This window comes from Sphaerodactylus townsendi, linkage group LG08 (assembly GCF_021028975.2).
Source record: "Sphaerodactylus townsendi isolate TG3544 linkage group LG08, MPM_Stown_v2.3, whole genome shotgun sequence".
Classification (NCBI taxonomy): domain Eukaryota; kingdom Metazoa; phylum Chordata; class Lepidosauria; order Squamata; family Sphaerodactylidae; genus Sphaerodactylus; species Sphaerodactylus townsendi.
Genome location: NC_059432.1, coordinates 61,444,902 through 61,459,075, shown reverse-complemented (window position 1 = coordinate 61,459,075; position 14,174 = coordinate 61,444,902). Strand labels below are relative to the sequence as shown.

General features: G+C 41.7%; 1 protein-coding gene across 3 annotated transcripts in view; it reads left to right on the top strand.

Annotated features, from left to right (window-relative positions):
- The window catches only part of NEURL1 (neuralized E3 ubiquitin protein ligase 1), a 166,617-nt gene that overhangs the window by 132,632 nt on the left and 19,811 nt on the right, over positions 1-14,174 (top strand). For all 3 annotated transcript variants that reach the window (XM_048505269.1, XM_048505268.1, XM_048505270.1), the window contains exon 4: positions 11,164-11,844. In XM_048505269.1, the coding sequence (XP_048361226.1) occupies positions 11,164-11,844 (681 nt within the window). The remainder of the gene's footprint in view (positions 1-11,163; positions 11,845-14,174) is intronic.

Genomic DNA, 14,174 nt, shown 5'->3' with positions numbered 1-14,174 from the left:
CATGAGGGAGAAAATCTGGTAGAATATCTGATCCTTTGATATACTATCAGTTGCAGCACTATGGTTGTGTGAGCCAGTGACTAGAGTGGTTCGACTTAGACCAGGCTTGCAATGTCTTAATGCTTGGTGGGCGATATTGTTGCTATTTCTCAACGTAATCTATTTCACAGGATCGCTGTGAGAATAGACAAGCCCCTTGGAGAAAATGGTTGTCATTAAGTTCCAACCCGTTAATAGGGAGTTATTTCATCTGATAGCTCATCTGATAGAAAAGAAGAAAGATTTGTTTTTTCTGGACTTGGAGAGAAGCGGGGGAAATCAGAATAAGCTTTCCAGTTGGTGTATGGAGAAGTTTGAGATGAGGAGGAAATGTGCGCAGGAAGGGCTTCCCTGGTTGAAGAGTTTCCAGATAAGGAAATCAAGAAGTGAAACTATTTGAGGCAAGCAAGGTATCACTTGGGGAGTAAAGTTAATTGAATTGCAAGCTGCTATCATGGAGAAGTTCTTTTTTGGGCAAGAGAGCAGAGTATTGTGTCACTAAGCAATAGTCACACTTGACTGGGAGCAATCTCTCTCTGGGTTTTCCCTGTATGCCAGGCTTTATCATTCATTGACTTGTAAGGAAGCCATAGACTTTTGAGGGCTAAAATTAGATCATCAGAGTAGCCTGCTCCTTCCTATTCTTCTGCCTGACTTACCTCCTTTATCTTGCAATCAGTGACTTACGTCCTTTATCTTGCAATCAGTGACCCCCTGTACCAAACCTCACCAAACCTGGGTGGTATCATCAGGAGAGTCTCCCAAAAAAAATCCCTGAAATGTTGGTGCTGCTAGCCTAAAAACTGCACTCCCTGCAGGCCAAAAACTGAAAAAACACTTTAAAATACAAAAAAACCACAAAAGGGGGCGGAGCTTTGGACATGTAATGGGGGGTTGAACCCGAGAAAACCCCACCCCCTTACCTACGTCCTTGCTTGCAATGGCCCTTCTACCAAGGTTCACATGATTCTTTTAGTGAAGAACTGTTAGAAAAAGGATTGCCAGGCCTTTTGAATTTAGCAGAACAGGTCGTATGGTCACAGGCCAATGCATAGGGACTAATGCTAGCAAAAGGAAGCTGAAGAGTCATGACAACTCTTTGCTGGGGGTCTGTATATTATGGATTGTGCAGAAAATGAAGATTGAGGAAGAGCCATCTCCATTCAACAGTAGCCAGCTGGCTGCAGGAAGGAAACGTGGATGTTGCTAAATAAACAAGAATGGATTCCCAAGCATAAGTAATGAATTTATGTGACCACAGAAATTTGCTGTTGTTCACATTTCATAAACTTGCCAAACAACATTACATGTGCCGACTGAATTTATTCATTCTCACTCTAAAAGTGATCAACCTTGAAGAGAAGTATATTCAATCCAGTGCCTAACATTTCCTCATGCTTGATTTGGCAAGTTGGAGGAAGTTAAGCTTTCTGTCCACATAGCTAGTTCTTAATGATTCCATCATGGTTTGGCACTGCAGCAGCTTGAATATTCCTGTGCAATTTCAGATGCAGTGAAACTGCTGTGCTTTTTGTAGTTGTTTCTGATGTGTGCATTGTCCTTATGATCCCTTTTTGCAATAGTCCCCGGTTGGGGGAGAGGGCAAATTCCACTCTTGCTAGGTGAGTGGGTAAAGCTCTAACTCCAAGGCTTAGCAAAAGATACCGCTGCTTCATTGAAATTAATGGGTTTAAAAAGATATGTCTATTAAGGATTACATTCAAAGTCTTGGTCCATCTCTCTTCCTCACTTAGCCAAACGTTGTACAGACTTTCAGATCTTTAGTTATACATGATAAGGAGCTGGGTCCTTCTTCTGAATTATTTTTACTAGCTGAAGAGTTTGCAGGATCTTTAAACCTGGGAGAAATTCTATTCCCCATGATTATGTACCCATTAATGTTTTTAATATTGACAAGCAACACAGGGAATGGGGAATGGGTTTTATTATATAGCACAAGTTGATAGTAATACTGCTTCCCTCCAGTGTGAAATCAAAGGGAAATGGGTTAAGATGGCATAGTTTGGGATTGCATATGTGAACTTGTGCAGGATGTTTGATGCCACTGAAGGCTATGCAAGTTGTATGATATAATTTTTCAAGCAGTCTTGGAACCTCTGGGGAATAATAATGGGAGGGGGAGGTAGAATGTTTCATGTGCTTTACTTGGCCTTTGATCTGTTTCCAGAGTATTTGGAGAAGGGAAGCCAAGCAGCAAATACCACTAGAAGCTATAGGCTGCTGACCTTGTGTACAAGTACACTTGAGTCATCTCGGACTCCTGTGTCACTCTCTCCATAGCAACCTGCTTACAGCATTAAACTACTCATCCAGTGAATAGCTATTAGCATCCCTGTTCGTTCTGTGGGTGCCCTGGAAACTTGATGCATGGGCAAAACTGCTATGAATGAGGTAGAAGTATTGGTCAGTTGAAAAACAGAACAATCCAGACAGTGGTTTGTACTTGGATCAGTTTCTTGTGAAAAGAGTCAAATGTGTGCACTTGATTTCAAATATATACGTGTGCCTTTTGGGGTGGGGGTCACCAAGAAGAGCAGTAAACAAAATAGTTTTGCCATGATTTCAATTGTGAGTTTATTCTGAAAATAGATGTTATTTATAGATTGAGACCATAAATATAATCTGATGAAGGAATGTCAGATTTCTTAGAAGACTCTGCACTTCGTCCCTTCTTCCCTTTTTTGATATCCCGTCTCTATCAACACGTGATCCCCTAGGCTGAATTTTACTAAGTGTATTTTTTACTTCAGTGTATGCCAGGAACTTAATTGCTTGTTCAGCATCATTTATTAATTCACAGTATTTATATATTACTTTTGGTAAAACAAGGAAACTAGTATTCACTATGGAAAATAACAACGCTCATACAGTATCTAATAACCCTTCCCTCATAAGGTAAGACATAAATTATCCCATTATTGCAAACAGGAGGAGAAGGAAGAATGGGTTCATGGCTCAGAAAAATTATTTGCAGGGCACACCACTTAGTTTTGCTTGTGCATCAAGTTTCCAGGGTACCACTTAGCTATTAAATATCATTAACTAAACAGACTATCTAAAAATCCATGCAAAACTGAGGTCTGTTCCGCACGGGCCGGTGGAGCTTCTGCTCACCGACATACATGATACCGGTGGAGCCCTGGGACCGTTCGCATGCTTCCCTGTGGGTGGCCCCAGAGCGGCCGCATCCTGCGGAGGCACCTTTGCATGGAGGCGCCTCTGGTTTGTTTTTAAAAAAACTTGATCATTGAGCGAGTTTCGAAAACAGGGTTTCCCTGCTGCTTGGATCCTAGCAGTCTTTCCTCAATCTTACTTGATTCCCCTTTTCACTGCAACCTTTGGCCTGTGTGGCTTTTATCCACATGGGTCCAACAATGCCCAGCACAGTCCTTTTGGGGATCAGAAGGGGCTCTTTATTTATTTAATTTATTTATTTAATTAGGCTTTTATACCACCCCATCCCCGAAGGGCTCTGGGCGGTGTACAGCATGTAAAAAGACAGTATAAAACAGGTTAAACATTTAAAAGCAGCGATAAGACCAGAAATTTGGTTTGCACAGTCTCAATGGATTGAGATATAATTAATAAATAGTTAATAGTTAATTGGCGCCAAGTGTTCCACATTTAAAATTCCCTCTCCCCTAGGAAGGGAGGCATGGCGAGTCTCATTCGATGGTATGTGGCCCACAGATGTCAAAGAGGCCACAGGGAGGAGGAGGCACTTTTCAGTAAGCCCGGCCGGTTTCTCCAAAGGCCAATGAGGAACAGCTCCGTGCCCTTAGCAGGCCCTCTTGCAGAGACTCCCCCAAGGTCCCGCGGGGAGCCGGACAACTGGTGGTAGAAGCGTTCCACCAGGCCGGGTGCCAGGAGCTGCTAAAGGTCCCTGGCCGATGTGGAGAGCCAACCCGCTTGTCCGCTGAAGGGCCAGGGACCACTAGTAAATTGGCCTCCCCCCTACCGGAGAGGCCGTGTAGGGACATATGGGGTGATGCGGTCTCGAAGAGTATGAGTAATAAAGTTGTTTGGACCAAACCCACAATGCATAAGTGATAACATAGTAGCACTGTTTGGAACAGAGGCCAGTAATACTGTCATGAATGTAGACCTCAACACAATCATGTAGAAACAGACAAAAACTCTATTTCTGGGGTAGAAGCCTCATAAACTGAACATCCCTAAACATTAATGTAAGGACTAGCAGTATACTTTAGCCAGATTGCATAACAGCAGATTCTTTAACTGTTGAGCCATGAATTGTAATGTGCTACAGTGATAGAATTAAATACCTATTCCATATTCAGGAAATGTAGTTGCTTAATGCTGTGGCTTAAACAAAGTACTTTCTTATTTAATGTTTGACCTTTTCTGCACAAGTCATTTACAATGTATCTTGCTGCCAAATACTATTTTTTTCTTTTGTTTTCACACTTCCCCCCTAATTTTGGTTGCAGAAATGTTTTCCCTTCATTTTTTCTCTGTTGTTTTTCTGCCACTTTTACCTTGATGTTTTTTGAGCCATTTCTAAGCCAGCTTCCCTTAAGCGTGTTATCACGTTGAAATGATCTTTATGTCTCTGCTCCACCAAACACCTGTCCCTTATCCATGCCCCTGTGTAGTCACCCAACCTCTACTTCAGCCATTTTCTGTTACCCCACATACTTTTTTTCAAAAGGAATTTAATTTTTTTCTATACGTAACACTGAGGCAGAGATACAAACTGGCATGGTCAATTGGACCATCTTTGTCAATTTCACACAGAACTTGCACATTCAGGCAGAGATACAAACCAGCATGGTTGAGTGGATCAACTTAGTCAATTTCATATTGAACTACTGATGTAACATTAGGGCAAATTCCGCACGGGTGGGGGCAGCGGTGTTCGCTGCCCAGATGTAAGAGTTGCCTGGAATGTTGCTTCATTACTGACTAACACCTGCTGTGGCTTTTTGCTGTGTGTGTTATCTGTCTTGCCATGGCGCTTTTCCCAGACTGGTCTGGTCTGGCATGTGAAGGTTTTTGTGGGGGCTGGAAGAGAGTTTTCTTAGGTAGTTTCTTAGGTAGTTTTTATCTCATTGCTTGCAAGCCTTTGGATGGTGTCTAAGCCTTTCAATAAAGTTCCCATTCTTCTATGGTGATTCTGATTGTCTGGTCTCAGTTCATTACACCAGAAAGGTTGCTGCCCACAGAGCTGCTTCTGCATGAAGGCGCCTCCATTTCCTTTCCCCACACACACCTTCTCTCCTTCCCGAGCTCTGCAGGGATGGGGAGGCATGCCCCCTAGGGGTCGAAAGGTAGTGTGGGCATGCCTCCCTATACCTGCGGAACTCGGCAAGGAGAGAAGGTGAGTGTGGGGAAAAATGGAAGCACTGAAAAGCAGCACCTCCAAGCCAGTCCCATTTGCACAGTGCTGGCAGGGAAACATAATTTCCCTGGGGAAATCAAGGTGTTTCCACAATTCAGAAGTGGCAGCCATGCAAACAGCGCCCCTGGAACTGTGTTTTTACCATTCTAGGGACTCTTTTTTTCACCTATGCAGAAACTGCTTAGGAAAGAGATTTTGAAATTGGGGACGATTGAAAAGACCCCCTAGGAATAATTGATGCCTAGGTTGAAAAATTAGGTTCTTTGTGTTTATGTGAGGGGTGGGCTACATCTTTCAGGTAATGGCACCTGCCTCAGGAATTATTTTGGCTTCCATTTTGGATTGGAGTTTTCAATGGTAGAAATGGAGGCAGAGGCTTTTTTTTAATTGCTGCCTCAAAACATAGCTGTACAATAACACTAGGGTGCCTGTGCAAAAGAAAAGAGAGCGGAGGGTTGCTCTTTTGCATCACGGATGACATCCCATCATCATCAGGAATAATACAGCAGCATGTGGAATAAATGCAACTGAAGAGATAATGTGGAAAAAACAATAGGAGGAAAGGAGGTGTGGAAAATGATTTTCCAGAAAATAGTTCTAATACCCAAGGTCTGGCCACTGGGAAAATCTGTGGTAAGCAGTGCATGCAGAAAAAGCCAGGATTAGAGGACAGCAGTAAAATGTACATGTATTTTTCTGTTTCTCTTTCCAAATAGTTTTTTCCTAGCAAGTGTTTTAGCTCTGCTTTAGCTCTACTTTAGCTCTACTTACTTAACAAGAACTGAAACCTTAGCTGGAATGGTATGAGTCCCAGTTTGTTACGCTATAGGAAAGTCAGTTTTGTAAGAGATCAAACCATGACAAATCACGAGGAAACGCCCTTCATCAAAAGAAGAGGCATTCTTAGCTAGCCCTGCCAAGATTCCCTCTTGCACACTCGTCATCCTGAGAATTCACTGAATAGCTGAACTTTTCAGAGACATCCTTTGGCATAACCCACTACAGATGCCCTTCATAGGGTCCCTTCTAATTTCAACATGCCCAGGGAACTAGAGTTACCTATTAGAGCTGTTGCTTCAGCTACCCTCTTTTGCAGCTGTTGCTGATGTAAGAGATATTTAAATTGATGTTAATACATAACACTAGCCAAGGATTTTTAGGAAAGCGTTTAAGCATATTGTAAACTCCCTTTTGCAATTCAGAAATGGAGCCAAATTGGCCACATGCCATGGAGGGAACATAAAAACTCATGACATGTCCTTCAAGTTGACCTCGACTTTAATGCACAACTCCAAAGCTAGAACATTGGCATGGAAAATGGTTTCCTTGAAGTGGCAGTTGGAATCCTTGGTGTCATCTTTTGTGCAATCAAAAATAATCCAAAGTTCTAACAAACATTGTGGCATCTGATGTATGTTTTGTGGACTAGATGTCGCAACACAATTGTTTAGCTTAAAAAGTACAACTGGCAAATCAACAATAATCTGTAATTTAAATATCTCTGGTTTGGGTATTTGTTTTATTGTTTATCTAATTACTGTGTCGTATTTGATTTTTTTAAATGGAATCTGATGTGCAATGCCTATGATGATGCTGAATCCATTGCTGCTATTTTCCTTGTTTCTGACAATCTTGGACCTTTAATCTTTGTTCAGGACTGCCCCATCTGTCTATTTCCCCTCCTTTTATTATTTTTTAAATTGCTGTAATATCTATCTGCATCATTCGAAGTGACTTTGATAATACATTCCTAGGAATGGTGGATAGAAATGGGCATATTTTGAACAGCACAGAAAACATTATGTTGGAAGGAAGGATTTCTAACTGCACAGTAACAGGGTGAAGGAGATTGTTAACTCCAAAGTTATTTGTAGCAAGTAGCCTGTTTTTCTGTCAGAGTTTCCAGGAAATATGCAATATTCTTCCCCCAGAGATTCACTTAAGGCCCAGTCTTAGGCCCTTTCTGCACAGGCCAATAAACACGGGTTAAGGACTGGATGAAACTTGGGTTGGGGGGGAACTTGGCATGGATCCTGTTCCTAATGCGAGTCTGCTCCGTGTTTCCACCCCAACTCAGTTTTTCAAGAATCGCACTATGTCGGGCCCGCTTTTCTTTTTTTATGTATATCCCGGCTTCCATCTGTGGAGCCATGCAGGCACAGAGGTGTATTATGGCTGTGGGGGTTCATTCGTGTCTGCCTGCGAAGCGACGCATTGGTGGAAGGTAAATAAAAAAACCTCACGCCTCCGTGTGAAGGCACACGCCCTGGCCAATGCACTCACTGTCCATGGGACAGCCAGCCATGCAAACGGCCCATAGCGAGAACAGGTTCATTTACCCTGCCTGCAACCCACTGTAGATTTGCTGTGCAGAAAGGGCCTTAGACCTCTTTCAAAAGCAGTGTAAAATGGAAGATTTTTGTCTGTTTTCCTTCATTTTGGCTGGTTTTGGTTGTCAGGGTGGGCCATTTGAAAATGATGTTCAGACTTCATATTTAGGGGTGTGAATTACTAAGGACTGGCTAGCGTGATGTAGTGGTTAACAGCAGGTGGATTCTAATCTTGAGGACTGGATTTGATTCCCCACTCCTCCACCTGAGTGGCAAAGGCTTGAACCAGATGTGTTTCCGCACTCCTACATTCCTGCTGGGTGACCTTGGACCAGTTCTTTGGAACTCTCTCAGCCGCACCTGCCTCACAAGGTGTCTGTTGTGGGGAGAGGAAGGGAAAGGAGCTTGTAAGCCACCTTGAGTCTCCTTACAGGAGAGAAAGGAGGGGTATAAATCCAAACTCTTCTTGTTCTCTTGAGTTGATACTTTTGTTAATTATGAGCAGCAGACTAATACCAGCCTTAGGGCAAATTGCAAGTATAACATCTGTAGCTGAAAAGTGTTCATAAGACTAACTGAAGACAGATGGCTTGCCTATCAGCACTCACTTGTGGCAGACTTTTGTAGTCCTAAGACCAGGCCTTCATCAAAACCAAAAGCATGTCTCTCCCAACACTGCAAGGTATATTGCGATTTCAAGTCACTATTAATTAGCATTCCTCAGGCAAGCCCCAATTTCCCTCACTCAGTTCCACTGCTGGATTGATTGTTCATGTCGAGCTCCATGAACATTCATGAGGCTGTATAAAATAGTAACACATTGTTTATTAACAGCCCTCTGATTTAAAAATAAGTTACAAACAATTGAGTGAGCAGTCATAATGTTAAGTAATTCCTATGAATTCATTTTTAAATTTGCAATTGTAGTAAATGTATATGTCTTTGAATGTCATCTATAGGATTTGGGTTAACTGTGCAGAGCTGCTGAGAACCAAATATCATAAGAATACTCTTTGAAATGCATTCTGTGATTACAGCATGATGCTGGCTTCACAGGCCCTCCAACTGACTTAGACCCCAGGAATTTTGTCCCCCAGTCCCCCCCCCCCACTTCTTGGCAGCCATGAGACTGTTTCATGGTATGATGTCTTCAACGTTGTGACTCATATATAGATGCATCACTATTTCTGTCTCTAGCATGATGGGACATTCTTGGAAGTTTGGGGGTGGTGTCTTAAGAGAGTGGGCTTTGAGGAGATGATGCCATAAAGTCCACCCTCCAAAGCTGCCATTTCCGCTAGGAAAACTGATCTCTGTGGTTCAGAGATCAATTTTGATCCAGGAGAATTTGACCATTAAGCTTTCAGATCAGTTTCCTCCTCAGCTTGCACCCAACATGTCTCCATTTGCTGATGGTTGCCCCAGGACATTTGCTCTGCAGGTTCCAATCCTGGGTGCCTTTTCAGCCTGAAAAGTACCTAGTTGTACTCAGCTGTTCTTGCAAATTTTGATAATTTTGGAGGAGCTGTCCTCAGTTCTCCACATTTGGAATTTCTGGGGCAGGGAATGTTCTGAAGGAATAAGTCTCCTGCACCAGTATCGCCATTCCCCTTGACCCTTTGTCCGAGATTGATGCAGGACAGAGAAGTCTGGGGGAGCTAATTCCCTTAGGGCGACTGTTTCGCTAACCTTCACCCAGGTGTTCATCATGCATACCAGGTCCACCTTATGCCCCAAAACAAAATTCTGTAGATTTCCTGTACATTATCCTATAGTAAAAATCCTGTACATTATCTGTAGGTAAGAAGTTTTGGATAAGCGTGACAATAGGCTTCCACCCCTTTAATAACTCTTTGATAGTAAGTCAAAATTGCTGCATAGAAGTTACTATCATTCTATCTGTAACAATAATCTAAGATGTTTTCAGAAAACGCATATATCTTTTAGTGGTCTGATGGTAAAGGTGCTAATTTGTCACATTTGTCTTCCTCAGGGCATTGCTGATTTCTGAAACTGATTCACAGCCTCCCTGCAATGGTGTTTATAATGTTTAGAGAGCTTAGTTCAGTGGACTAAACTTGTTGAGTGTGTGCACATGTGCAAAAGAAATACAGGAAATATCAGAAATACAGGAAAATTCTATTCAGATGCACACCAATGTGGCTTTCTCCTCATGAAGCTTTGTTGAGCAAAAATAAATTAGTTAAAGGATGGATTAAATATTCGGATTTACTGAAAAAGGATCAGACAAATAATGAAATTAAATATAAATTGAAAACTATTGAAGAACTTAAAGAGGAGGGTTGGAATCTAGGTTGGTGGTTATATCATCAACTATATGATATTTTCTCTAAAGAACTTCAGCCGTTCTGGATATGTGGAGAAGAAGATAAATTAGAAGTGAATTTAATAAAGAAAGACGAGCAGTTAATTAAAAGATAATATGTGTTTAGAGTTTGAATTAGAGGATGAAGTCGTAAACGACTATATGATTAAATGGGCTAAAGATCTGGGCCATCCAATATTACTAGAAGAATGAGAAAGAACCTGGAACACGGGCCTAAAATTTACACATAGTTGTTTTATAAAGGAGAATTTCTGCAAAATTAGATTTAGATGGTACCTTACGCCGACCCAAATAGCTAAAATTACTAAAAAAAAACACACGGTCTGTTGGAAATGTGGATTAGAAAATGGTTCTTTCTTTTATCAATCGTAGGCTTGTAAGAGAATTAAGGAGTTTTGGACACAAATTCATATAGAAGTATAGAGTATGCTAAAAATAAAAATAAAATGCTCCCCAGAATTATATTTGCTGGGGATGTGCAGTAGTATTAAGGATATGGGTAAAAGAATTTTGTTTCAATATTCAGCAACAGCCGCTAGAATAGTTCTTGCTAAAAATTGGAAAAGCTCAAATGTTCCATCTATATTTGATTGGAATATGAAAATGTTAGAAGTGATTAAGATCTCGCAATTGCCAGGACAAGAAGCGTTGGAAGAGAATTATAATACTAAAAATCAATGGGAACAATGGAAAATGTATATAAATAAGAAATACTATATCCAAAACAAACTGTTTAAGTAAAGGGTTATTAAATTATAAATAGAGTACGCACAGAAGGAAGAACAACCAAAGAGTAATTGATAGAATTGTTAAATTATATTTATTGTGTTTTTTCTTCTTTATTGTTGGATTGTTTGTTATTAGTTATTAATTTTTGTGGTATTATGTATTTTTCCTTCCTGAGTCTTAGTCTAATTTTTTCGCTTTGTACTATTTTCTAATTTTCTCTCCTACAATAAAGCATTTTAAAAGTCCTTATGTTTCTCTTAAAGCAATTGTTAACAGCCTCAAAGGTTTCAGTATCCTTAGATCACATTTTTTTTCTTTTTTGTTCTGTGTTCCAGACAGTGAAATTATTCCTCCTGATTGCCTCCGTCCAAGATCTTTCACGGCTATCCGCCGTCCCTCACTTCGCAGAGAGACCGAGGACACCCGATTGTCTGTGAGCCTTTGTGATCTCAACCTCCAGGAGGAGAACTTCCATGTCATGGCTGCCATGTGTCCCATCCCTCAGAACTCTCTCAACTCTCAACATTCCCATCTTCTCCCATCCCAACTCGAAAGTGATCTCCGTTTCCACCAGCTCAGGGGAGCTCATATCAAGATTCTGGATGACCAGACAGTGGCTCGTCTGGAGCATGCTCGGGATGAGAGAACTTTGGTTTTTACTAGCAGGCCCCTTAAGATAAATGAAACTATATTTGTCAAAATTAACAAATCAAACACCTCACGTACTGGAACACTCTCCTATGGAGTGACCACTTGTGATCCAAGCACCCTGAGGCCCAGTGACCTTCCTTATAATCCAGAGTCTTTAGTTGATAGAAAAGAGTTCTGGGCGGTTTGTAGAGTGTTGGTGCCTCTCCAGAGTGGAGACATTTTGGGTTTCATGGTGAATTCAGAAGGTGAACTGCATTTGAGCCACAATGGAGCAAGTGCCGGCATGCAGGTCTGCGTGGACTGTTCCCAGCCACTGTGGATGTTCTTCGGTTTACATGGAGCAGTGATGCAAATCCGTGTCCTGGGTACGTTTTGTCTTTAAAGTACATTTTGCATTTGGGAGATCACATACAGCAAATAGGCAGCACAGAAGTTTTCTGAATTTCTAAATATTGGCGAGAGTAGGATAGTGATAGCACTTGAAAATAATGTTGGGAAAGCAAAGAAAGGGCAAAGGAGATTCTGAGGTAACAAGCACTGTGATATTTGCATAGGAGTTTGGAAGCAGGCGATGCAGAAAATACATTTGGTCAGCAAGCCACAGTTCTAGTCATCAATATCACCAGTGGAACTTTACCAGTGGCAATGGAGACAAGTGATATTTTGGGTTTGTCCTCTGCTGTTGTGGATGGAAGGAATGGAAAGTAAATAACATAGTGGACTACTTGCTTAATTTGTGCAACATGCACACATTCCTCACCCAAAATAAAGAAATTGGTTTTATCACACTGTAATCTGATACTCAGCATTGAATTACGGTATCTTATTCTGCCTGAACAAGACCTGTAAGCACAATTCCATTGGAAGCAAGCGATCTAGCTTTGTCTCATGTTGCTTTGAAGAACAGACACTTTTAAAGAATCCAGACGTGCAATTTAATATTTAACTAACTGAGCTATCTATAGTTTGTCACATTTTTATTTTGTTCAGAGTAGCCTATGTGTTTTTCCGATCCTCTGTTTTGTCCTTGCAACAGTGCTTTGAGATAGGTTAGATTGAGAGAGGGAGACTTACTGGTCATCCACTAGACTTAATGACAGAGTGAAAATCTGAATCTGTTTCCTTGATCTTAGTCCAATATTTTAACTTCTACAGAGTACTAAGATGTACCATTATAAATTCCATAGCTAATGTATAATTACTAAATGGATAGTTCTGACATTTTGTCAGAAGATATTTGCTACTACTGAGGGTAGGCTACTAGACATTCAGTTGAAACCTAGGAATTTATTTTAGAGTAACTTGGCAAAAGTGAGTTGGCAACATTCTGACCCAGCTCAAAGAAAGCTAATGAACTCCTTGCTAACATATATACTGTATCTAAGGCTGCCAGGTTTTCTGCTTTAGCAAGATACCTCCTGCAGGCAACCCTCTGACTTTGCCCATGGTTACTAGGGTAGTGGGATGGGTTAGGGTGGAGCAAAAGCCAATGTTGTAGCAATGCCATGACATCATTTCCGGAGCACCCATGGAAATGGCATCATCACACCACATGATGTTTTGGGATTCATCAGAAACTCTACAGTAAAACCAGAGAGTTTCTAGTGAATCTTATAGAGTTGTTCTGATGCAATGATGTCATTATTACCCTTGCTCTGGAGGTGACATCATGGCATAAATGATGCCAACCACTGGGTGGCAGCACAAACTATCTGCATCTGAAGATGCCAAATGCCATTTTAGCCCAAGCCCATTGCCTGGTAATGTGAGGCCTCCTGCTATGGGATTGCTGACATTCTTGTTGCCCACTTGTTGCCCTCTTGTAGCCCACTGGTGCCTTGGGCACTGGCAGGAAGGAATGGAGGCAACAAATGTTTGACAGCATTACACCAATGTGCTTACATCCCTTCTAGTCAAAAAGGAAGTGACATAGGGTGGAACCATAGAGAGTTTTTTGAAATGCCAGAATGTCCTCATGTCACTTCTAGTTACAAACAGATATGACATAGGCACACCAGTGTGATGCTGGCACACCAGGCCCTGCCCCCAATTCCTCCTGGAGATTTGGTGCTGTGGCCTGGCAGCCCTACCAGCACCAGCACACACTGAAGTATCCCTAACCCTTATATCATGGTTGGTATGAAGCATCTTTGCTGTTTTCTGATAATATGGCTGCAAGGTAAAGCAATAACTTGTGCTCTGTTTCGGTTTTTTTAATTAAGGGAAATGTACAGTGCAGAGCATTCAAAGTAAACATTTTAAAGATTGTAGAACAAAGGGGACTGACGAAATAACTCATGCAGGAGGGAGTAAATCGCCTTCTAGTGTCAGCTCCATTTCTCTAAAGAGATTTTTTGGAAATAGAAGAAGTAAAATTGTTCACCAGATTGGAGGACTGATCTACAGGGGAGAAGCATGGAATGCACTCATCCCGGCATAATTCTGGGGTATCTCAATAACAGAGGTTCTTTTATTTAATCACTAGCAGCAAAGCCCTTTGTGGGTGATATGCAATGGGTCCTAGCGAAGGGTGGGGGGCAGTGGGATGGCTTTAAGAATGGGGTGGCCCGGCAGGAGCATGTCCTGGAGCTGCTTCTCTGCTGGGCTGAGGTTTGTGCTTAGGCCAGTGGGAAGGTGGCTGGGGGAATAGGGAGGCAGGTGGGAGGTCTGGCAGGAGAGGGGACCCTTTTGAGCA